Below are 24,008 nucleotides of genomic sequence, written 5' to 3' on the forward strand. Positions count from 1 at the left end.
AGCAAGAATGCTGAAGATTTGGCAAATACAATCATTTTGCTAAAAAGTGCAACTGGAAGACAAAAGTACCAGGGCAAAGAGATATTTAACCTCACAGAAGCAGGTGAGCACTTGTAAGATATGTTCCTCAGCATGCTAAGTACTGAGCCTCCCAAGGATAAGTAGAATGTGGATTTGCTTATTATTGATAACAAAACTATGAATTTTAAAATCAATACTGGGGCACAGGCCAAAGTGATGTCTGTAAAGTGATACAACATTTTAATGGCCGAACTCCTTCTCAACTCAAGTATTCAGCTGATAATATACTCAGGGGGAAAACTGCAAGTATGTGGTGAATGCAACTTGGACTGTGAGTATTGGCATGAGAAAACATTGATGGAATTTCAATTGGTAGAATTTGACTCCAAAGCTATATTGGGCTTACAGGCAGTGACAAATTTAAACTTAGGGCAGAGAGTCAATATGATAAAGAAGAACCAGAAGGTGAATGGAATACATTTAAAGAATACAAGGATTTATTTGAAGGTGAAGGGTGCTTTCCAGGTAAGCACACCATAAAGATGAACTCGCAAATACCACCTGCAGTTCATGCACTTTGCAAACTTGCAGTGGCATTAAGGGACAAAATAGAAAAAGAATTGCTCTGCATGGAACAGTTGCAAGTAATAAGAAAAGTGCAAGAACCTACAAAATGTCAATTCCATACTAACTATAGACAAACCAGGTTGACATAAAATAAAAGTATGCTTGGATGCAAGAGATATGAATAAAGCGATACAAAGGGAACATTTTCAATTACTTAAAGGAGAACTCACTAGCAAGTTAGCAAAAGCTACAGTTTTCCCTGTCTTAGATGCCAGTAGTGGATTTTGGCAAATACAGCTGGTTGACAAAATTCTAGACTGTTCACTCAACACACCATTTGGCAGGTACATGTTCACCAGAATTCCTTTTAGCATCTGTTCAACTCCTGAAGTATTCCAAAGAATGCTCCAACAGACATTTGAAGGTCTGGAAGGTGTTGACTTTTATATAGATGACAAACTGGTCTGGGGAAATACCAGACAAGAACATGATGAAAGGCTCAAGAGAGTTCTAGACAGGTATCATGAAAGGCACCTATGACTGACTGAACAAGAGCAAACACAAATGGGCTCTGACAGAGATAAAATATTTGGGAGCATTCCTTGACCACAGAAGGTTATTTATCTTGGGAAATTTATCCTGCATCTGTCAACAGTAGCAATTCCTTTAAGACAACTGTTGGGAAAAGATGTCAAGTTCACCCATATGCCAATACATGAGGTGGCATAGGAGCATTTGAAAGAATTGTTTACAAGGGCACCCGTACTGAAGTACTTTCATGTCAAAGAGCAGTTGCTGTGCCAGAGGATGCGAGTTCTACTGGATTAAGGGCTATTGCTGCAAAAGGTGGCTCCTGTTGTTTATTGCTTCTAAAGCTCTGACAACTACCCAACAGAATTATGCCCAAATAGAAAAGGAAATGTTGGCAGTAGTATCTGGCTGCACTTGATTTCGTCAGCTCATCTATGGGAAAAAAGTAGCCATGGAAAGAGACCACCCAGCTCCTATGGCCATTTTCAGAGAACCTTTGCGCAGTACTCCACCAAAGATTCAAAGACGGTTGCTAACACTCCAGAAATATCAACTGAAATTTGGATACAGACCAGGGAAAGTGTTAGCAATTGCTGATGCTTTATCCAGAGTGTCCAGATTGCACAGTGAAGGAGTAAGTTCAGAGGAAGCTGATATTGCAATACATCTCATGTTGTCTTACTTGCACATTTCAGAACAGAAATTGAAGGAATTTCAGACAGCTACTGCAAATGATGTCCTGCAAACCTTAAAACAAACAATTTCCCAAGGATGGACAGACCAGAGAATGGAAGTACCAGAGGACAATTGTGCTTATTGGTCATAGAGAGAGGAACTAAGTATGCAAGATGGACTTGTCTTTAGAAGAGATAGAATCATAGTACTAGAATATCTCAGAAAGGAGATCTCATCTTGTATTCATAAGAGTCATATAGGAGCAGAGCTATGTAAAAAGAGAGCTTTTGATGCTGTCTATTGGCCAGACACATGTAGTCAAATTGAGGACACGGTATAGTCTTGAAACACGTTAAACCTTCAGAAACAAAGATCAAAAGGAGCTAGTGTTACCACATGAGGTCCCAACAGACCATGACAGAAACTTGGCATGAACCTGTTTAAATGTCAAGGTACAGATTATCTTATTCTGGTTGATTATTATTCAAAATACTTGGAAGTCTGCTTGTTTCAGGACACCACAAGGGTGTCTGTCATCAGACACTGCAAGTCTATAATTGCAAAGTATGACATACCTTGGTGAGCTCACTAGTGACAATGGACCACAATTTGGCTCTAGAAACTTTAAAACTTTTACAAAGCAATGGGACTTTATTCACAAAACATCACGTCTGTTATTCCTACAATTGAATGGAATGGCTGAGAGAGCAGTTCAAACTGTGAATCAGATTCTTAAAAAAATCTAGTCTGGGTAACACACATCCCTATCTTATTGGATAGGTGTTATTGGAATACTCCTATAGGAGATTGAAGATCACCTGCTTGACTCCGTATGAGAAGATGTTTAAAGACCAGATTGCCAACTTCATCAAAGTTGTTGCAACCCAACCTGATGCAAGGAGATATACAAACTAGCCTAAAATTGAGACAAGCAAAGCAGAAATATTTCTTTGACAAATGTGCAAAGCTGTTATCACAAGAAAATGGAGACACTGTTTGTATTCGTCAAAAAGAAGCATGGAAACATGCAAAGGCGGTTGACCAACACGCTGCTCCCAGATCTTGTCTTATTGAGACAGAAGAAAGGGATGTCTATAGAAGATACAGAAAGAATTTGATGAACCCTAAAAGAACTGTGCAGGAGGGGAATGAATATAGGGGACAAACAGAAACTGTATCAACATTCAACTCAAATACAAGCAACACAAGCTCAGTCTACTGAATCTACTGAGACTCAAGTGGTCAGTTCGAATACAGAAAAGAAGTGGGACACTGATAATCCTGATACTACCTCAAGGCAGAATTATAAGAAAATCTATTAGATACATTGGATACATAGACTAATTGTTCTAGACTCTTAAGGATTCAGATTAGCGTTATGGATGCTAAATTAAGTAGACACGTTAAGTAAAAATGTTGAAATGTAGTTAAATTGTATGCATTTTTACAAAGGGTGGAAATTTAATGATAGTAGGAATTTTATGGGTAATTTTGGTTCCTACTCTAGTATTGTATGGAGGGAATCATTATGCAGTGAGCCTTATCGGCAGATGCACTTTGCTTGCACTTGGAGTCCTGCCCACAACCCAGCAACCTATCTGGACAGTTCTCAGCAATGAGTTAAGTGTTTACAGTTACATAAAAAGTCTTGAGTATCTTTCCTTATGTTATAATGGCAAGTTGGCAATGGCTATTACACTTACCTCTGCAAGGTTCTGGTAGAAGAGCATGAGGAGGAGTGTGGTCTGCAGTTTCTCCCATCTACTCTGAGACAGATCTTTGATCCGATTCCTCCTCTCAAGTACAGAGTTCAGTTTGTGCTGGATCCTTATCCCCTCCAGCCCACCATCCTTCTGCAGCCTCTTTGCCTGATCCTGAAGAGATGTCACCTGGTAAGGGAACAAAACTGAAATCACCAGCTGTGTCCCTTAACACGTGGAAGGATACCACAGAACAGTTTCCTTTCTCTGTCCCCATTCTTACCATACTAAAAAGATGGTCCCTTCTGGAAGAACCGAGAAAGGCAGGAACAAGCTAAAATAACATTGTAACACATCTGTGGCCTCCTTGGATTTCCCATTTGCCACTATGCTGCATATCATGGCCACTTTGACCTACACGGCAGCTACATGGGTTAAAGGAGGATCTCCACTAGTTGACAGCAGCTTTGGAACTATTACACACAGCTGCGCAGTTCTGCTGATATCCCAAAGAGGACAGGGGAAAACACCCCCCCCCCATTTCATTGCTAGTTTTGCAGACACACACACTGTATATATTTACATAATCCTTGCCCCATGGTGTTCTGTGCTAACTAATATATATTCTTGCTCTAAAATTTTGTTTTTGAGGAAGGAATAGGAACATATGCTATTAGCAGCATAAATCATAAAATATTAGGGTTGGAAGGGACCTCAGGAGGTCATCTAGTCCAACCCCCTGCTCAAAGCAAGGACTAATCCCCAGACAGATTTTTACCCCAGTTCCCTAAATGACCCCCTCAAGGATTGAGCTCACAACCCTGGGTTTAGCAGGCCAATGCTCAAAGCACTGAGCTATCCCTCCCCCCATAGTCCAGAACTCATTCTAGATTTCCTCTGGTTAGTCTCAGCATTCCAATCATTGGGCAGTTTTCTTACAGGTATAAGACACTACAGCCAGGATAAAACCATGGACTGTTTATTGCTTTCCTTCCACTTCTCAGCCTTCTTATTTCACTAGACTTCATTAAGACTTTCCTGCCTGCCCAGCATTCTCTAGCTGGCTTAAGCATATCAGCCCAACCAACAAGTCTGTGCTTTACCCACAAGACAAGACTCTTCCGCTGTACTTGATACATGATTCTTCATTTTACCTTTTCATCCTGAGAGGTCAGAATCTTCTCAAAAGCCTCGTGTTTCCTGATCAGCCGCTCCACCTCATCTACCGAGTTTCCCAGGTCACTGGTTTTCAAATAAATCTACAAACAAAAGTTGAATTAGTTTCTAGCCAACTTTGCTGTAAGTGAAAATTGGGTGAATCTGACGCATTCTAGCACCTTGGGAATGAGACATTAACACCAACACTGACAATGTGCTCCAGAAAGGAGCAGACATTAAACAACTAATGGAAGAAGGGGAGACATTGCAGAAAAAAAAACTTACCAGTATAAAATGGTAGAGCTGCACATTTCTGGGCAAAGTGGAGGTGTGTTGAGAGAAAGGTTTGAGGATGCTTGTATATCACTTGGATAGTTCAAGCTAGTACTATCACTCACTGTTTGAGAGAGTGTTGGAAGAGCTGAGGATGCGGCTGATACATTAGTAGAACTAAATGAAGAATAGGGAAGTGTGAGTGTGGAGGATGGTTGCACAGCACCTGCCTGCAATGTGTTTGGCTCCAGCCAATGTTGTGTGCTTCAGAGAGACCCTAGACTGGAATAGCAGGGACAGCTTTTGGAGAACCGAGCTCTGCACTAGTGACTTCAGAAATTGTTTGTATGTTTGCTGAATATGCCACATGGATCTCCAGAGCACTGAGCTGTATTTCACATCTTAGCCTGGTTTTAGAGAAATCAATTGCATGAATAGGTGTTTCCCATACCTTCTATAACTAATGCATTTTTCCCCAAATGCAAAATAAACACACAATCAATTCCCCTTGAGGGGGGAAAAAACAAAACTCTTCTGCAGGAAGCGTGTAACTTGCTGCATTTCCTTGGAATGAATTGCTCTTTAGTTCAGTCTCCTTTTTACTGAATGCAAAAGGCAGGACAAAAACTTTAATGGATTAGATGGTTATAGCAAGGCTTGGCCAGGGATTAGTGGCAGGCTTGGTGCTCAGTGGGGTAGTCACTGGACAAACATATGGCTGCACAGACAGTTTCTAGTTTTGCAGAGAGGGAAGAGAAGTCTGAGACCAAGGTATAATTTAAAGAAATGAAGAGAAGGGAAAAAATAGAACAGAATCAGAGAAACAACAGGAAGATCAACACTCCTGGAAGAAGCCCCACTGGGAATATAGGCAAATTGGTATTGCACAATATATATGTGCATGGGAAAAATGATATTGTCCAGAAAGAGTTCTCACAATTTGCAAAAGATTCCAATCCAGTCTCATCTCAGTGTATAATATATACCAGGACAAAGATATTCTTACACAGCTACACTGGAAAACCAATGGTGAAACCATTTGTCTGGCCAGAAATATCAAACAATCTTCCGGTCCCACCCAGTAGCTTCTAGAGGAGAGGCTTACCTTACATACTTTTCATACAGTGTCAGCCAGACCTCCTGCTGAGGCTGGAAGCTCTGGATACAGTTGGATCAACTGACTGAAATCAAGTCCTGGACTCACCTTCCTATTCATTTTTTGGAAGTGAACTTGAGATAAATATTTTGTATACACAGACAAGTGTACAGGGAAGTATTTAGCCCAATCTAGATTTATTAGCTGGGCTGCATTAATCCACTTGTGAGTATGAGAAGACAGGTTAAAAATACCCTCATAACTAAATTTTAGTGGAGGGGGACCTCCATAGACCATGTCCAGGCTCTTAATAAGTCTGTCTCAAAAAGTGTTGGGTTGGATAAAGGGGTGGATGATCATCAAAGCCTGTTTCATATTAAAACTAATCACACTTTAAAGCAAACATTGTTGTCCCTCATACTCTGGCTCCTCCTACCTAACCTACAGTTCAGGGGTGTGGAATAAAGATGCTAAGACTTTTGTTTGTTTTAATGTTCTTCTTTGGTTGAGCCTTGCAGAGAAAAACTTCATCCATTGCACTTTTGATCTGTCTCCTGTACAGTCTAATAGCTACCCTATGCCTTGTACAACTGACATCCCATAGTTACCACCAGAGTTAGTCACCTTGGAAATCTATTAGTCCTGGACTCTGAGCAATTCTGCATCCCACTACAGTCACCCTTTTCTTCCATCTGAAACTGCATTGCTTGCATACTGTGTCTCCACTGCAGAAGCTGCTTTAAAGGCATATCACTTCCTTTGCCATGTTTTATGGAAGGGGTAGGCAACCTGCGGCATGTGAGCTGATTTTCAGTGGCACTCACATCGCCCGGGTCCTGGCCACTGGTCCGGGGGGCTCTGCATTTTAATTTAATTTTAAATGAAGCTTCTTAAACATTTAAAAAACCTTATTTACTTTACATACAACAATAGTTTAGTTATATATTATAGACTTATAGAAAGAGACCTTCTGAAAACGTTTACATGTATTATTGGTATGTGAAACCTTAAATTAGAATGAATAAATGAAGACTCGGCACACTACTTCTGAAAGGTTGCCGACCCCTGTTTTATGGCTTAGCTACAATTTCAGAAAGGAAAAATCCACCTGAGAAATGGAAACATGTCACATTAGACACAGTCATCAGAGTCTGTACAGCTTTTCACAGGTGCACCTCCAGGCCTGTTTATATGACTATTTTCCAGTGGTATCTGTTTCAGATTCTGGGGCACATGGAGGGAGGAGTGGGCAGCCATCCACCTCCCCACTACCGAATCTGTGGTGGGCAAAGGAGAGGGTGGAAAAGGGAGAGTTGGTTCATCATCAACTTCTCCCTACTAAAGCCACTGGTGACATTTGACAGAATGAGTGGGGACAGTGAGCTGTTGCTATTGGACAGTTTTGTAACTTGCTCCTACTTCCACGGTGGTTTCTATGGATGCAGAATATAGAGCACGGAAAGCCTGAGGCAAGCCCCATTGAACACAATGGAAGAAGTCCCAGTGACTTCGCTGGGCCTTGAACGAAGCTACCACAGAGCAGTGCATCTAACTGTATTGAAACAAAAGAGAATCAGCACACAAGCCTCCGGTATTGTAGGAGTGGTTCCATTAGTGCTGATATGGTTGGAAGAAAGCAACACCAACAGTGCGAAGCACCCTGCTGAAGGAGTTTGTGTGTGGTGAGAAACTTTCCTTTCCTCATTTAAACTGAAAACTAGATGAGATTTTAAGAATGAGGTGAACTGCAGCACTTTGCCATTAAAGCATTTGCTGTAACAGTCTGAAAGCAGAATGGAAACTGGCTCTCAGACTCTGACACAGGCCCTTTGCCAGTTAAGTCTTTCTTTTTTCTTTTTCTTTTTTTTTTCCTTGGCAATAGAGAACTGCCTGTCAGAGGTCCCCAAACTCCTACTTTTAATGAGAAATGTTAATTTCAAATAAAATGAACTGTATTGTTTTCTCCAGATAACTAGCCAGGGCCCCACATTGCATACAAGGGGTATAAGCTTTCTTTCAGGTTTGTTTAAGTGTTTTTGTTCTGAATCACCGCTGCCAAATTCTTAGAGAACAAAAAAACAAAACAAAACAAAAAGCCACAGATTAGAACATTCACTATAAAACAGCCTCCCTTTTCAAATGAAAATTTGCAAAGACTCCTAAAAAGCCACTGAGTGGACCTAGCCCTTCTGAGATTTAAAATGGAACATTTAACAAACAGCCAAGTTGTTAAAAATGGAAAGTGCTGAAACGAACTGAGATTTTCATTCTGTTTCAAATGGAGTTTCACTCTCCCTGAGTTCATTGTAAATGAATGTAACTATATTGTCATTGTGACACCACAGGTCAGTACAGTGCTAAGCACAGAGTTATGTAGGTCCATCATGTCAAAATAAATTCCTATTTTAAACTAAAAAGGCACAACATTTGCACTAACCTGGCCGACCAGACCAGATATTTGGGAAAACCCAAAGGAAACATTCTGGTTATTAGTATGCTGTCTGGACACTACAACCTTAAGTTCACCAGCTCATCACAGAGACCTGTCAGTGGATGTTGCAGCTCAGAGCGAAGTTTGTCTTTCAAGAAATATTATTTTTTCCCAGAACAAGAACTATTGTAACTCAGCACTTGACTGAATCCTTCAACCACTCACTTCCTGAGCTGCTTCTCTCTGACCAGCTCCAAGTATTCTACCCATCACACCACAAATCTTGGAACCAATGCAATTGTTCCACACATGGAACTCCAGTTGAAGGCTCTGGGAGTTCTAAGTGTGGCCAATGGCAGGAATAGGCCAATCGCTAACAGTTTTAGGCTCCTGAAAAGCCTTAAAGCTGATAGAGAAGTTCTCTGCTAGTGTGGGGAGCAACTGCAGGGATCAACTTGGTCTATAGTCTGATGAAAGTACACTAAAAGCAAAAATTTAAAGGAGGAAAAACAAGATTACATTTTTTTAGCAGAAGAAAATAAAGCACTTAATACACTTAATATTTCACAATTATTTGTTTACTATGCTGTGTTGAGTAGAAGGTACAATTACAGTATGGTACCTTTTATTTTAAGTTGAATAAGACACACCATGTTTGTAAAAATATATACATATGTCTCACATACTAAAGTCACTCTGCTTTTGGCCTCATGCCTCACAATGCATTTGAGGTGCATTTATATTACATACATTTATGGATGCTCTTCCCCATCCTTCCGTTTGTATGTTATTTCTTACATATATGAATATAAATACATGACATGGCCCTTGACTGAAATACACATGGGAAGCACACAGAACTCAGTCAATATTCAGTTTCTAGTATTGCTATAATGCAAAAAACCTATCCCATAAGTGATAGGTTTAAAAACAGAATCCTAACACTTTTACAATATCAACATTAAAATGTTCACGTATGATACCTTCTGCTTGAAAACTTATACTAAATTCCCCTTCAACTCCTCCAGGCCTTCATTAGTAGAGACACTGTGAAGATGTCCAGATTTTAGAGAGACAAAATTCCCTTCTCTCTCTCTAGGTCAAAAAAGTAGTTTCTTTCTATGCACTTAAACATATTAATTTTGCAAACCAAGGGGTACTTATTAAAAGTTAAAGCGAAAGGAATTATCCATTTAGAAATAAACACAACTTGACAAATTAGCAAATAAAAATTGTGATACAGGAAAATCTAAGAGAATAAACTGATGGTATCTACAGGTTCCCACAGTGACTGGCAAAGAGAAAAACCAATTCTTGTCTCAAAAGGTTTGATCCTGAAAGGGGCTGAGCATTTAAATACATGCATACATTTAAGCACACAAGCAACTCCATTGACACTGGTGGGACTATTCACACATTTAAAGTTAAGCATGTGCTTTGCTGGATCAGATTACAATGCTCAGCATCTTGCAGGATCAAGCTCAATTGTGGCCATAAAGACAACAAAACAAAAATGGCACAGACAAGTCTACTCCACTAGATAAGTCATCTCTAGGTAATAGGAGCATATCAGGAGGAAAACAAGGAGGAATCCACATGGCTTGGCTAACCAAGGTCTGTTCGCAAATGTTCCTAGAATGGAATGGATATCTTTACCACTCTCCTCCCAGCTCCAAAGGAGGCAACGTTCACAGCGATAGATGGACACCATGCACCCCTGCCGGCTCTGTGTGGCACATTTGCAGTGCAGGCTGGTATGTTTGTTAAGAGGTTGTCAGGAGCTACGGTTCCTACAGTGCATGCATCCTGGGAAGGCCTTGAACCAGATGTTGCCCAACGTTGTTGTGAAGAGAGCAATTCTGGACAGCAAACTGGATTCACTGATAGGGAGAGGCCAGCCCCAATCCCAATGGGGTGAAGGGGTGGGCCAGGTGCATCCAGATCACGTGATTTGATAAAGATGGTGGGTGCTGGACTTTTTCTGAATTCTCTTACCACGTGGATAGGCACAGTAGTCCAAGGGGTGGCAAGTATCAGGGTTATTTTGGAAATCTTGTGGTGAGCTGGCGTTAGCCTTTCACATGGAGTATTCCCAAATGCTGTCTCAGATGAAGGGTTGTTTTGAAAGATAATCAGATCAGGATCTAAATCAGTGTTGGGGACCTCACTTCCACCAACAGAACTTTCTCTTCTAGTCAGCACAGCTGGTGTCAGCCATACTTCTCTGGAGACTGTTTGCTGGGGAAGGCCAGGGCACTCGGCAGAGGAAGTCACATGAAATCTTGTAATCTGAAGAGCAGGAGACCCAGGTGAGGAGAAATCTTGTTTAGACACCTGGGATCCTGTTGGGAGACCAGCAGATGTACCAGACATCTTCTCTAGTTGTGGCACTAGAAGACTGGAATGAGCATGGTTGCTCACTTGAGTATCAGTTCTAAAAGGCTTTATTGCCAAGCTGCAGGTTGAAATGTAGAGCTTCACTGAAGCATGGAGGTCTGGAATTGGAACACTGCATTGACTGTAGCCACGTTGGGGTGGGGCTGAGCTACGAGATGCCAGCGTTGCATGCATCCTTTTGCTATGGAGTGGTGAAACAGCTGGAATGGCAGACAGAGCAACATCTAGACGTGACGTCCAGCTTGGTGGGGCTTTTGAGGAAGAAGCAGCAGAAGGCAAAGACTCTGAAAGCTTCATGGGACCATTTTTATCAGTGGAAGAATGACAGGCACTTTGATCTCCTACTGAGCATTGCTTACAAGATGTGGGCGTGGACCAAATGCCCAAACTCCCACATCCGCTGCCCCGAGAGTCTCTGCGAAGATTGGAACATGTAGATGCCATGTCAGAAGGATTCATGCATGGGTTATCTTTCCTGAAAACTTTCCTCCTATTTGTTTGAGCCAGGATGACATCTAACCTTGAACAGTAAACCCCAGAAGATACGTTGCTTGGTGGTAAGGTGACATTTCTTGGAGTACTCTCTGTTGCTGATTGTCCAGCTGGAAGATACCACGCTGAAGATGGCATCTTCTGGAAAGGCCGCCCCTGCACAGCTGATTCAAAGGTTGGTGGTGGGGTCACTCTACTGGAAGACAACATCACTTCCACAGTGGAAACATAGATTGGTGCAGATGAGGTCTTGCAGTGATGGTCTCTGCATGACATCCTGCAGCTCAGTCCTAAACTGTGCAAAACCAAAGCAATAGAAACTTGCCTTTTCCCCTATTTTTACAATAAACTCCTAATCCTTGTTCCTTTGGCACTGGAAATTTCCATTCTTCCTCTGCTGTGAAGGAGTGAGAGGTTAATAAACATTCCTCGTGAAAAAAAAAGATAAACTAAAGTATCCACATTCAAAATAAAAAGCTCTATTCCTCCAATGCTACCACCATCACCACCTATCCCGTCTGCAAAACGATATGAGCATGTGATGATCTGAAAGATAAATTATCAAGCATGAGTCTCTGCTCTCTGACAGTCAGACTGCAGACAGAGGAGGAATGAGCCAAGAATGCTCACCAGAGACAGACCGTGAATTTGCCGTTATGTCTTCTGTGAAAAAACCCAAAGCAGCTAACCTAAGCAATGCATCTGTTGCCTTGAAATGGTTGGGAGAGAGCAGAGCATATAGAGCTCTGCTTCTGTTAAAAAACAAAGCAAGTTTATTCTCTTTTCATCTCTCTCAGACGCTGTCTGTCTGCACTCAGAATGGCAAGATCTCCATTCACAGGTCTTAGGAGAATTTCCTACAACTGTTCCAAGCAATGGCACAACAGAATTCAGCAATAAAAAAAGATAGCTGTTTGCCTAATTTCCTCCACATGTGCTCTATTTTCTTTAGCACAGAACGATCCTAGACTAAACCCTGCTGAAATCCTTCGAAGGTTTAAGTAACTTGGATGTAACATAAGATGCTGGCACGAAGTCAAACCTGTCACACTGGCATGGAGAACGAATGAGAAAGCAGTTCTAGTTTAAAACACTGTGGGCTGCTTACCTTTTTCCTTCCCCTATTCCTTGCTGCTGGAAGAGACTTTATTTAAGGTATATGCAGCATGTTCTGTGTATGTAAACAACCCGCAACAGGGGTCTGACTGAAGCAACTATGTTAAAGAGACGCATGCACATTCCCCAGACATGTGGCTACACAAAGACACAGCTAAGTAATGCCACCCACCCACCCACAAAAAGTCAGAAAGGAGGGAAAAGAGTTGTGAAATGTCTGCCTGCCTGATGGGGATCCTTTTTAAACAGGTGTTCACTTCGGTCTGTTCCAAGACCAGCAAATGACAAAATCCTCCTTGTGAAAGTGATTTGGAAGTCCACAACTGAAGCCTCGGGGGCAAAAGAGGGAATAAAAGCTTGTTATGAAATTAGACAGACAACACGGCTACCACTACACTTGTTAAGAAATGGCAGTTTAAAGTGCTCTCCTTCATTCCTGCCCATGCCGCCAAGGAAGAGAACCTTTGTCATTACTCAGCCACATTTTAGCTCTGCATAGGCATAGTAGTGCTCAGTCTGATGGAATAAATCCCCCATCTGCTGTTTTAATGGATATGCATATAATACAAACTAAATAAATACTGATGTGCAGCTTTATCAAACTGACCCAGTAGATGGATGGAATCAGCTGCAGAGGATACCAACACATCTCTTGATACTCTCCCTTTATTCAAATAAATGTCCAGAGGCAGATCCTGAGGCAAGATCTGTGTGAAGAATTCCCATGTGGAGAGAGAAGAGAACAGAAGTGAGAACCCTTAGTGCTAAGTAGAGCACAAGCACAGAACAAAAAGACAGTCCCTGTCATAAAGACTTTAGACAACCGACAACACATGGGTACAGATGGACCGTATTGGAGTACTAGGCAACAATGAGACAGTATTTGTCAACCTGATTGGCTCTGCTGTTGTATTTCTTTATAAATGCCACTCCTTAAGGGAAAGCTCTCTCACTGAAGAGTGCCTTATATTTGGAGCTTAACATATTCAGGCTTGGGCTCTGTCTTGTCTCTCTTGGCAAGGAGTTGAATAGCCAGGTTCAGTCATGGAAAACTCTGTTCCCCAGCCTAATAGCCTAACCCTGCATCTCTCTCTCCAGCTTCAGAATCACTGCAGGGTGTAGCTGATTTTGTAGGGCCATGGAGGATGAGGTGGTCTCCACAGTTGCCAGGTCCCATACCATTACAGGTTTTAATAAGTAAAATCAGGACTTGGTGTTGTGGTTTAAAATGAACAGAGAACCAGTGAAGTTTGCAAAACGGAGGTAAGATGTGTTGCTATCTGAGAGTTCTTTACTTTTGAGGCATGCTGATACATGCTAGACCAACTTCAGCCTTTCTGTGGCATTTTTATTCAATATCAGATGAAAGGAGTTACAGCAGATTAATTTTGAGGTGAAAACGAAAAATTTCCTGGGTGGAAGAAAAGCATTCCTCAATACTGTGGCAAACTGCAAGTCCAGGAGTAGTGATCAGTCCAATCTGACCCAGAGGCTTCATACCAGCTTGAGCATCTGTTTTCTCTTACCCTATGTTTTAGTAAATTACGTGTCTTCCCTTTGTCACCAACATCATTTATGTGTTTCTTGTGTTAAGTTTTAATCATCTGCTCTTCATCCATCAACAGATCTCTTCCAGGTATTGTCACATCTCAGGCTATGTCTACATGACAAATTAGGGGTGTGATTCACAGCTTGTGAGAGCCTGCATGCGAAAGATAGTCGTATAGCCACAGTAGCACAGGAAGCAGCAGCAACAAGTACATACTCATGGAGTTCAGGTGGGTTTGTATGTGAGGCAGCTGGTCCGTGCTGCCATTGTGCATCCTACACTACTATTTTTAGCATTCTAGTTCAATGAGAGCTAGTGCAAGTATGTCTACATGAGCTGGGAATCACGCCACAGCTTGCAGTGTAGCTATAGTCTCAGTGATGATAGAGGCTATGTCAATGAGAAGGAAGATGCACAGTTGGCTATCAACCACATATTGGTGCACACAAACCCATGATATCTCATAATCTGATTAGTCTCATGTAGGTACTTTGCCCAATTTCAATAGGAAAAGAGATACCTTTAAGCAGTACTTGTCAAAGTGGATTATGGCAAAATATGTCTTACCTTTTTATTTAAAAGAATAATTAAGTGAATACACCCCATGTAATTCTTTATATGACTAAACCTGCAACAAAGTATCAGGAACCCTACAATAATAAACCTGTGTAAATACACCAAGAATGAAAAAACATTTTAGTGAATGTGTCACACTTATGTTTCTAAGGGACTAGTATAAGAAATAAATAGAAATACATACTTTAAAAATTCTTCCTTCCATACCAAGAGTGTTCTTTTAAATCACCTAGGGCAGATTCTCTGCTGTGCTCAGTTTCTGCTGAGTACAGGGACAGGGGGGCTGTCAGACAGCCTGTTATGGCTCTCCAATTCTCTGCCCCAGCCCCTAAACAAATTATAACACCCTAGCGATATTGTCCCCCACCCACCTACCCCCACACACTTGTGCTGCGGCAACTCTACTCCCGACCCTAACGTGCACTGTGTGGAGGGAGAAGGAAGCAAAGGATCCAGCTTTCCTGGCTTTACATTTGCTGGTTTCAGTTCTGTGAATAGGTATCCACAACAGAGAAACAAATATCACAACTGGCACCTTTGGCAGTCTCCAGAAAAAGGTTGAGGACTGAACTGCCTGCTACAAACCTCTGAATCAGGGGTCAGGTATTCTGGCAAGGCAGTCAGTGGAAGCCTGGTCTGTGTTGTACTTCACCTGTTCTATGGATGGTGGACTTGACTCTCCTAAGCTGTTTATCCAGCAGTTTACAGCAGCACCCAGTTTACATGGATACATAAGTAAAGTTAAACTGAGCTGCACTGGCTGGTGTCTGCATCAGTCTAACCACTGGAATTGGTGGATACTGACTCCTTCCATGTGAAAGCGGTATAATCTTTTATAACCCTTGCCCATGCAATGTGATGGAGAGACTAGCCTCTTATCAGCAATCCTGTGTGTCCCACCTTTGAGACAGCATACACATAGGAGAGGTGTAGCAGGCTATACCTCTCTAGCACCCCTTTGGGGAGAAGTGGGTGTTGCTCCTGATCTGACGGGAGTGGAGATCTGCCCCACCATAAGAGGTAATAACACTGATTGTAGCTCTCAATGCATTTTCAGGGGAAATAAATTAGTGAACCGGTAATAAAGCAAGTTAGAGACTGCTTTGCACTCCCTTATGCTGGGGTATCCCTTCTCATCAAAATGGCTGACTTTACTAATAGAATAAGAAATGCCAATTTCATCTGTAGCACTTATTTTCAACTGCATTTCTCAATGTAGGCGGAGCAAGAAGCAGCAGATTGTACTTATGAAAATGGGTATATTGTATGTTCCTTTTAAGCACACATCTGTGTGTTGGCCAATCTCCATTTCACTCTTAGGAAAATATGCCAAAGGCAGAATTCACCCTGAATAAAGTCTTTTCACAGTGCCTGAGCTTCCCGTGATGATGTTATCCACATGGGATGTTAGCAGGGTCGCTCAGTCCTTTTTCGCTGAGAGTAGGTATTTTCCAACCTGTGTCATTTGTTAGTTGAGCAACAAATACAAATTTATAGCCAGCAGAGCTGTGCTACACTTTACTACAGAAACCTTAAACCAGGTGAAACTCCCCTGGCTTCGGGTTTCAGCACAAACTCAGAACTCAGATCACAGCTGCCAAAAGAGCCACATGTTGGGAATTCTCAGCACAATGCATACGCTATAAGTACTGAGAAGTGGTGGCTCCAAGCCCCTGAACCGCAAAGGGTTAAATATCATTGCACAATACAGCTCAGGGACACTCTGCCAATGCAGCTCCCAAGAGTCTGCGTTGACGCAGTGGCACTAATGTTGTAGGGAAGCTGGCTGCTGCTCAATTGCATCTGGGGAAGTTCCACTGGCACCAAGGTATGAAGCATTTGCACAGATACAAGCAAACTCCAAGAAAAGCCTGGAACTGTTTTGCTGCACTGCCACCAATCTCAGATATTTAACTAACAAGAAATGTCTCCTAAAATCACCTCTCCAAGAAAAGCTACCCCGAGATTCTACTTGCTTCAGTTCCATTCATCTCTTCAATTGTGATGGGCGTGGCTGTCGTCATTGAGAAAAACCCACTCCCTTGGCATACCTGCTGCATTCTGGCAACCTGTTAGTTTGAGCAGAGCCACATAAAACTACATCTAAGATTGCACCCACAGTTTTCATGGCAGGGAACATTAGACCTAATGCTCTGACCACTGGTACTTGAGATGAGTTTTTAAAAAGTTACCACCAGTAAAAGATTGGGAAGAAGAAAAGATTATGAAATTATTTAATACTGGTGAGGAAATACATTTCAAGTGCTGACATCCTATCTCAGTGTATCCTGTATGCATCTGCACTTTGGGTCTTCAAATAATCCCAGTTAGACTTTTACAGTCACATTAGTTTTAGGCTAGAAGCATTTCACCAGAAGCAAAGGTCACTCACCTCCTGAGAGTTCAGGATCTTTTCCAAGTGATCCTGATCCCGGTAGAACATTTGTTCTTGGTGTATCTTTTCCAACCACTCCTTCTTCTGCTCCCATTGATGGTACACATTATCCTTTTCTTCCAACAAAGCCTGCAACTTCTGCTGGATCTAAAGGTGGTACACAAAGGAAAACCCATTTTAGTTATGGTAGCCCATGGGATTAGGGGAAGGCAGGTAGGAGAAAGCAGATCTGGGAGTGACCTCTTCGATGGCACTTTGGCCAAAGTTATCAAACAAAGGAGAGTAGGAATAAATGCTAGCACTTGTATACGGGCACAAAGAGAAGCTGAGGGGTGTCCAATCTCATGTGAGGAGGAATATTTGTGACAGTATGTCTGTGTACATATCTAGGGGCCCACGCCAACATAAAGCAATAGTAGCTGTTTCTTAGGCTCCTTCTCCAGAACTTATTCCTTGTTATTCATGGCCACCATGGTAGGCACAGAAAGTACCATTGAAAGTTGACAGGACAGAGACTTAAATGAGGAGTCAGCACCAGGGCTATGTGCCACAAAGCAAGCGCGTATGAACACATGGTGCATCCGTGTTGAAATACATGGTATTCCAACTGCCAAAACTACTGGTGTCCACAGGCCTCTGGCTATCAGCACTGACTTCCGATTCTTTTAACTGTACTTGTATGTTCAAAGCCTTTCACAGGTTGGGAATTGGGAAGATTACTAGTTATGGTAGGTGCACATTGCAATATTTAATAAGCACTCAGAGATAGGTTGGTCAGAGGAGAAGGCACAGCACTTTTTATTAACTACAAGAACTCTGCTCAGGCTTCTGGAAACACCAAAACCTGATCCTAAGGAACATGATCTGCACAGAGCAAAGTTTGGAGGGCATGTGGGGGGGGTGTTGTGTTTAAGACTCACCTGACCTGGACACAGACTGTGCTTCAAGCCAGTCCCCTACATGGGCTGCTAGACCTTCAACAGCTACAATCATTCACAAGGAATTGAATGACAGGTTGATGTCCTGTCTGGGTGCAGCACATGTTTTTAGCTCTGAACCATTATGATTTGTCTTTGTTTCTTGCTTGTTGTAAACAAAGAATTGGTTGAAGTCTATCAATCCTCAAGCAGATCTAAGGACAGTCAAATTAGAGCTGTGATTTGTGCTATTCCTTTAGTTTCTTACATTGTTCCTAGCCATGTCTCGAATACAAGGTTTATTTTGTGACAATGTATTTTATTGCAGCAATAGTTAATATTCTGAACAAGTGTCCTATCATAACTTCTGTTATAAAGGTTTAGCAGAGTATCCTCTACTACCTAATGGGCTGAGGTTTCACTGAAGAGAATGTCAAATTTTTTTTTATAAGATTTTGTGTATAAATGATCACAATGTTTTGCTCTCCAGCAATTGTGTGAGTGGAGGGCAGTTTGCCTACATCCCTTCCAACAGAGATGTTAGCTGTTGGAGTTCATTTTGTTGGTGATTATTGGGTTGTAAGAATGTGAGATACACTGGAATACTCTCTATCATGAGAAATGGGTGATTGTACAGGAATTTTAGAGGATGCTTGTCCTGGTACCCTAGAATTCTGCTTCCCATCTTTCTTTCGTTTTTTGAGATTTATGTATTTCAGTATCATTTAGAGCTGCATAAAGTTTGCCGGTTATTCTTTTAGATTTTCTTATGTGTTTGAGCCTTTTCAGTATATTTGCCCTGTCTGGTCTAGTGTGGAGGTAGTGCCATAACTGGAAGGCAAGAACTTGTAAAAATCCAATTCAGGAAGTAAGTAGCATTGTCTTGATTGCTCAAAAGATCCCAAACTTCTCAGATAACCCAAACTCCGCTTTGGCAGGTGTTTATATGATTCCCACATGGGTCCATCCTCATGTATGAAGTGATCTGAAAGAACATTCATGTGTGTCCAACTCAGATATTCAACTGAGTTGGGTGTGTATCACGATGTGTGTGTGTGTGTGCGTGTGTGTTTTTGTATCCAAGCCCAGCTTGAGTGCAGAATGGTATCTGTGACAGTACTGAGCAGTTTTGTATGTGACTGTGACCCAGATATGCTATCAAATGGTTTCTGTTTACCTCTGTTGATGATATTTTCTCTTCCTGCAGCAGCGACTGTCCTAGCTGTGCCACTCGATTGTATGTCTCCTCTCGTGCCTCGATCTCTGCCAAAAGCTGCTGATGTTGGGTAAGCCTCAGGCTGCTAGTGGATATATCCCGGATTGTCTCCTCAGTCTTCATTTCCCTCATCATCTCTGCTGTCCAGGAGAAATAGTCCCACACCTGGAACCCAAGAAAAAGTCCAGGTCAGGTTAGTTTCTAGTCACAGGCTTAGGTTGTCAGACTGATACATCACTGCATAAATGTTCATCTCTAATAACAGATAATGCAGCCGTAGAGAACAAGGATAATAGTCCATTAAGGCTTGTAATGCTATTATGAGCCTCAACAGGGGAGTACTATAAGCTCACAGGAATATCTACTTTCAGTATTAAAAAACCCACAGGCCTTTTGTTGTAGTATCAGAACCACAACAACATTGTGCAATGTCTCATCAGCAATAAGAGGATGTTTTCTGTTGCCCTTTAGACATCTCTGTAGTGTGCTCTACGGATTTTCTTCAGAATTCTGTAGGCAGAGAGCCACAGTTAGAATTTCGGAGACAGTGTTTGAAGCTCTCAGCTGGGGCAATGATGTACAAGAACACACACCAAACACCTGAGAATTATTTTCAGAATGTGACTGAAGAAAGTTGTGAAGCTAAAAATAATTCTACATGTCTGTGTGCACAGTTTTGTGCACCTAATTGATTGAACCCCAACCAGCCCACTTACTGTTGGTCTCTCACTTGAGTGTGCAATAAAGGTTTTGCTCCTGTTAAAAATAGGAGAGCATGGAACACTGGTGGGGCTTGTGTGGGAAGATGACTTAACTTTTTCTTATATTTAAATTGTTCCTGGGCTATCTGAGGTGATCTTGTGGATATGGATGGGTCTGTTTGTTAATTAGTGTATTTGAAACAGACTGTCAAAGGCCTCCAGAGTACTGCACGGGTGCTCTTTTATCGCAGAGTACTAAAACTCCACATCAGAAAATAAATAATAATGCTTCATTTGCATACATGATTGCATGCTTTGCACTTGTAACTCCAGTGCTTCGTTTTGAAAATTTAATCAATTATAAATGGGTGCTGTGACCAATAACCATGATTTGTACATGACCGTCACCAGTCACCAATTGAGGAGGGCGATTCAGTGCATGTGTGCAGATTTCATTTCAACTTGCACAGCTGTAATTCAGAGTCATGGCTGGCTATCACTCAAGTCACTGACATTCCACTTGACACAGTGCAAATATCTAAGGCTTACTGAGATTTAAGTGTTAGGGGAAAATCCATAAATCTAGGGATTTTCAGAGCATTGGAATGAACCAGCAGCCACAGGGGTTTACTGAACTATTGCTGGAAATATGTAAGGACAGACAAGACTCCAATCTATGGGAGATTCTTGAGCAGAGCCAGCCTGAGACCACATAGAATCTAGTGCAAACTTCAGCACATGGGTGCTCATGTCCTTTACAAAACCATGAAACCCACTTTAAACCCTACTTCCACTGAGGGTTCCTCCAGAGATCTGGAGCCCTCTGCTGTCATAGGACCTGTGGTCACTAGGGCCACCCCAGCTGTTTAGTCACAATGAAATCAAACCTGACACAATGCAGAGGGAAGCACTAGATAACCCAGGAGAATTCCCTTCCTACAATAATGATTATTTGATTTCTTTTAAATAAAAAACAAACATGAACCAGGACAAGTGAACAAATACACAGCTGTCTCTTTATCTAGATATCAACAAAGTAAAAATATCACCTCTTATTTGCTACAACTGCCTTTCACATCATTTCAATGGCCCTGAAGAGCACTCAGCACAGCTAGAAAAAAGGGAAGCAGTGTGACCCTTTGTGCTCACCAGAACTTGGGGGCATTTGGCAGTGAGCCAGAACGCAGCTGCGGGTTAGAGCAGCCTGCTATCCTCTGTGCCAGGCGCCTACAGCACTGTGGGGTCATTCCTAGAGCTGAGCAAATAATTGATCTTTCAGTTCAGTGGCTGAACCAAAGAAATCCCCACAAATATTTGGTTGATTTGCAACCATATCTGAATTTTTTGGTTTTTCTCATTAAAACAGAGAACTGAAAAAAAATTAAATGGTTTGGGTCAAAACAAAAATACTTCTGAAGTTGATTCCAATTGACATTTTGTTTTGAAACTGTCGATTAGAAACAAAATGTTGAAATGGTCCATTGTCACCCACCGATTCGTCTATATACATGCACATACAGATGACACCCACAGAAACACCCACTTGTCCATTCCCTTATCAACACTCATGCTTACATGGACAGATAGGTGTTGGTTTGCAGAGGTGTGGAGCATTAGCAATTACCATTGACTTCAGTGGGATTTTGCAGGTGCTCGCCCTCTGAGAAAATTAGGTTTATCTCCTTTTCCTGGGCTATCTGAGGTTAGGGTTAGGGTTAGGGTTAGGGTTAGGGTTACAGGGTGCAGGGTTTTCCACCTGCACATTGATGTCAACTTCTGCCAGTTGCCTTACACAACATACACTCTCATGTATGTCTGTATATGAACATCCCTTGCACTCTGGCACAATATTTCCCCATCTACTAATACACACTCACAGCTCTGAGCTCTCATACACTTAGCAAATGGCACGCACAAACACCTGTCTGTACTCACATTCTGTCACATAAACCTGTGTGCCAGACACACATGCTCATGCTCACATAACATCAAGTCAGATTTCTTTGTTCATTAACAGATAGAATACAGAAGGCAGGAGCGCTCACATCTGCTTGAAACTGGTAAAGCTTGCAGGCCTGTTCCAAATGTTCCCTGCGCTGTTCCACTTTAGACTTCAGGGACTCCCAGTTCTCCACTACTGCTTGCTGATTCGCTTGCAGGTCGGCCACCTGTCTCTCAGAGCACTGGGCCAGCACGCCATCTGCAGCATCGATCAGCTCCTGCAGCTGCAGAGGGGAGAAAGTCATCATGCAGGTTAAGAAGTGGAAGGTCATGGAGGGCCAGTTAGCATCACAGAAATGATAACAAGACATATATCAACTGCACAAGGCACCAGAATTCAAGTTACACTTTCAGAACAAAGTTTTCTCCTGTGCCAGTTACAGTCACATGGAGTAACAGTGACATCCAGTGTCTGCTGAGGTTCATCACAGCAGTGCAAACATCTCATTAGCTATTTCAGGTCACAGCTCCTCTTTCCACTGTCCCATTTGTAAAGATGTCAGGGATGTGTCAGATATGGATATCCCAGGAGAACAAATGTCCCTACCCTGGTTTTGATAGGGGCTGTTTAGATTAGTCACAGATAGGTTCTTTATGGATATTTGTCTTGCCTCATTTCTCTTTAAAGGCATCATGCAGCTGGTTTGGTTAATTCCAGTGTGCCATTCCTTATGGATAGCCCAAGGTCTAGATGTCAGGCCCTTGCCCCTTCAGTGGTACGCTGCCTTAGTTATTTCAGTGTAACATATTGTCAATACTCTGATGTTGCATTTATCAAACTAGGTTACCAAGAGACAAACTTCATGAATTTCCTTCTTACAGCCAGAGCCGAGCATGTCTTTTTGGACAAAACAGGATTCTGTCTGAATAACAGCCCTTTTCGTGACCTGAGCCTTTTAAAAAGTTTGTATAACAAGCCCCAGCCTCATATTCCCAACTTGCCCTCCTCTCGCCAACTGCCTAAACCCGTCAGAATTCCTAGTCTATCCTAGTGAGCTCCCACCTCCCATAACTCCCTCTAACCAGCTGGTGAATCCATTGCAGGGCACAGCAATGGGAAAAGCATGCTTTTAATAGGAGGGATAAGCCTGGCATAAGCATCCATTTCAAGTGGTTATCGGAACCAACCCTCTGACCCATTTCAGAGTCAGCCCTAATTATACAGCCTGTCTTGTTTTCAATGTTTTAAACCACCCACTTCATACCTATCGCCGATACTCAAAGACATTAAAAGAAAGAGCAGGCTTTGAGGGAGACCATTCCAGGTTCTGACAGACAAGTTAATTGTGGGAAAGTGTTGCTGGAGCTGGCTTGGAATCCAGGCTGTTGGCTGCACATTAAAGAGTGTGAGTGACTGGTCTCACCTGCTGCTCATTCCCTAAGAGCTCATGTTCAAGGGCTGCATGTTTGCGTAGCTGGGACTGCACGCCACTCATGTCCTTAGCAATGTCATCAGGGATGCTCTTGGACTTCTCCTAGCAAGGAAAGAGTTAATGGGAGCTTTGTTAATGAACACCTCAAGGCACAAACATTAAGGGTCCACTTCTGAGAGTTTTACTCATGTTATAGGGGACCTTTCTTACTCTGCAAGCAGGGCTGGATTTCCAATTAGGGGTACCAGCGTTCTAGGGGTGCCTAAAAGTTAAAAGTGGGTTAAAAGTTAAAAAGTTAATACATACAGCCCCTCTGTGGGCGGTCGGGTTCCTGGCATGGGTTGGTGGCCACCCAGTGTGTGGGGCTGGAGCAGGGTGAACGTCTGAGTCAACCCGCCTGGGGCCACTGTGAGTCGTGGCCAGGCAGGGCGGCTGCTGAAGGTGCTGACAGTGTCCCAGCCCTTCCCAATCTCAGCCGCCCCACTGCCTCCGCCCTGTGCCGCGGAGGGAGAGGGAAGAGCATGACCGGTGCCCCATTCACTTGCACGGGCAGAGCCGGAGCACGGCTGCCACGCCAGGCTGCGGAAGGAATGGAAGACACCCGGGGAACTGCTTGCCCTGGGGAGAGGTACAGTCCCCCTCCTTGCACCTTGCCTGGGGCGGGTGGGCTGTGCCCTGGCTCGGGCTGGGAGCACCGTGCATAGTGGAGGGTCTCGTGCCTTCCTGGGGAGGCCGTGTTTATATTTTGTTTTGTTTAATTTATTAAGGAAAACATGAAGGTCATCTGTAGGCGGGGGGAGGGGCAGCGCTGAAGATGCTCTGC

The 24,008-nt window shown here is 42.6% G+C and overlaps 1 protein-coding gene across 2 annotated transcripts in view; it reads right to left on the reverse strand.

Annotated features, from left to right (window-relative positions):
- SPTBN5 (spectrin beta, non-erythrocytic 5) overlaps positions 1 to 24,008 on the reverse strand; it is a 150,404-nt gene that overhangs the window by 62,758 nt on the left and 63,638 nt on the right. For both annotated transcript variants that reach the window (XM_045012303.1, XM_045012304.1), the window contains 6 exons: positions 23,177 to 23,287; positions 21,857 to 22,036; positions 19,072 to 19,275; positions 16,975 to 17,124; positions 4,649 to 4,753; positions 3,498 to 3,683 (listed from right to left, as the gene is read on the reverse strand). In XM_045012303.1, the coding sequence (XP_044868238.1) occupies positions 3,498 to 3,683; positions 4,649 to 4,753; positions 16,975 to 17,124; positions 19,072 to 19,275; positions 21,857 to 22,036; positions 23,177 to 23,287 (936 nt within the window). The remainder of the gene's footprint in view (positions 1 to 3,497; positions 3,684 to 4,648; positions 4,754 to 16,974; positions 17,125 to 19,071; positions 19,276 to 21,856; positions 22,037 to 23,176; positions 23,288 to 24,008) is intronic.

Source organism: Mauremys mutica, chromosome 4 (assembly GCF_020497125.1).
Source record: "Mauremys mutica isolate MM-2020 ecotype Southern chromosome 4, ASM2049712v1, whole genome shotgun sequence".
Lineage (NCBI taxonomy): Eukaryota > Metazoa > Chordata > Testudines > Geoemydidae > Mauremys > Mauremys mutica.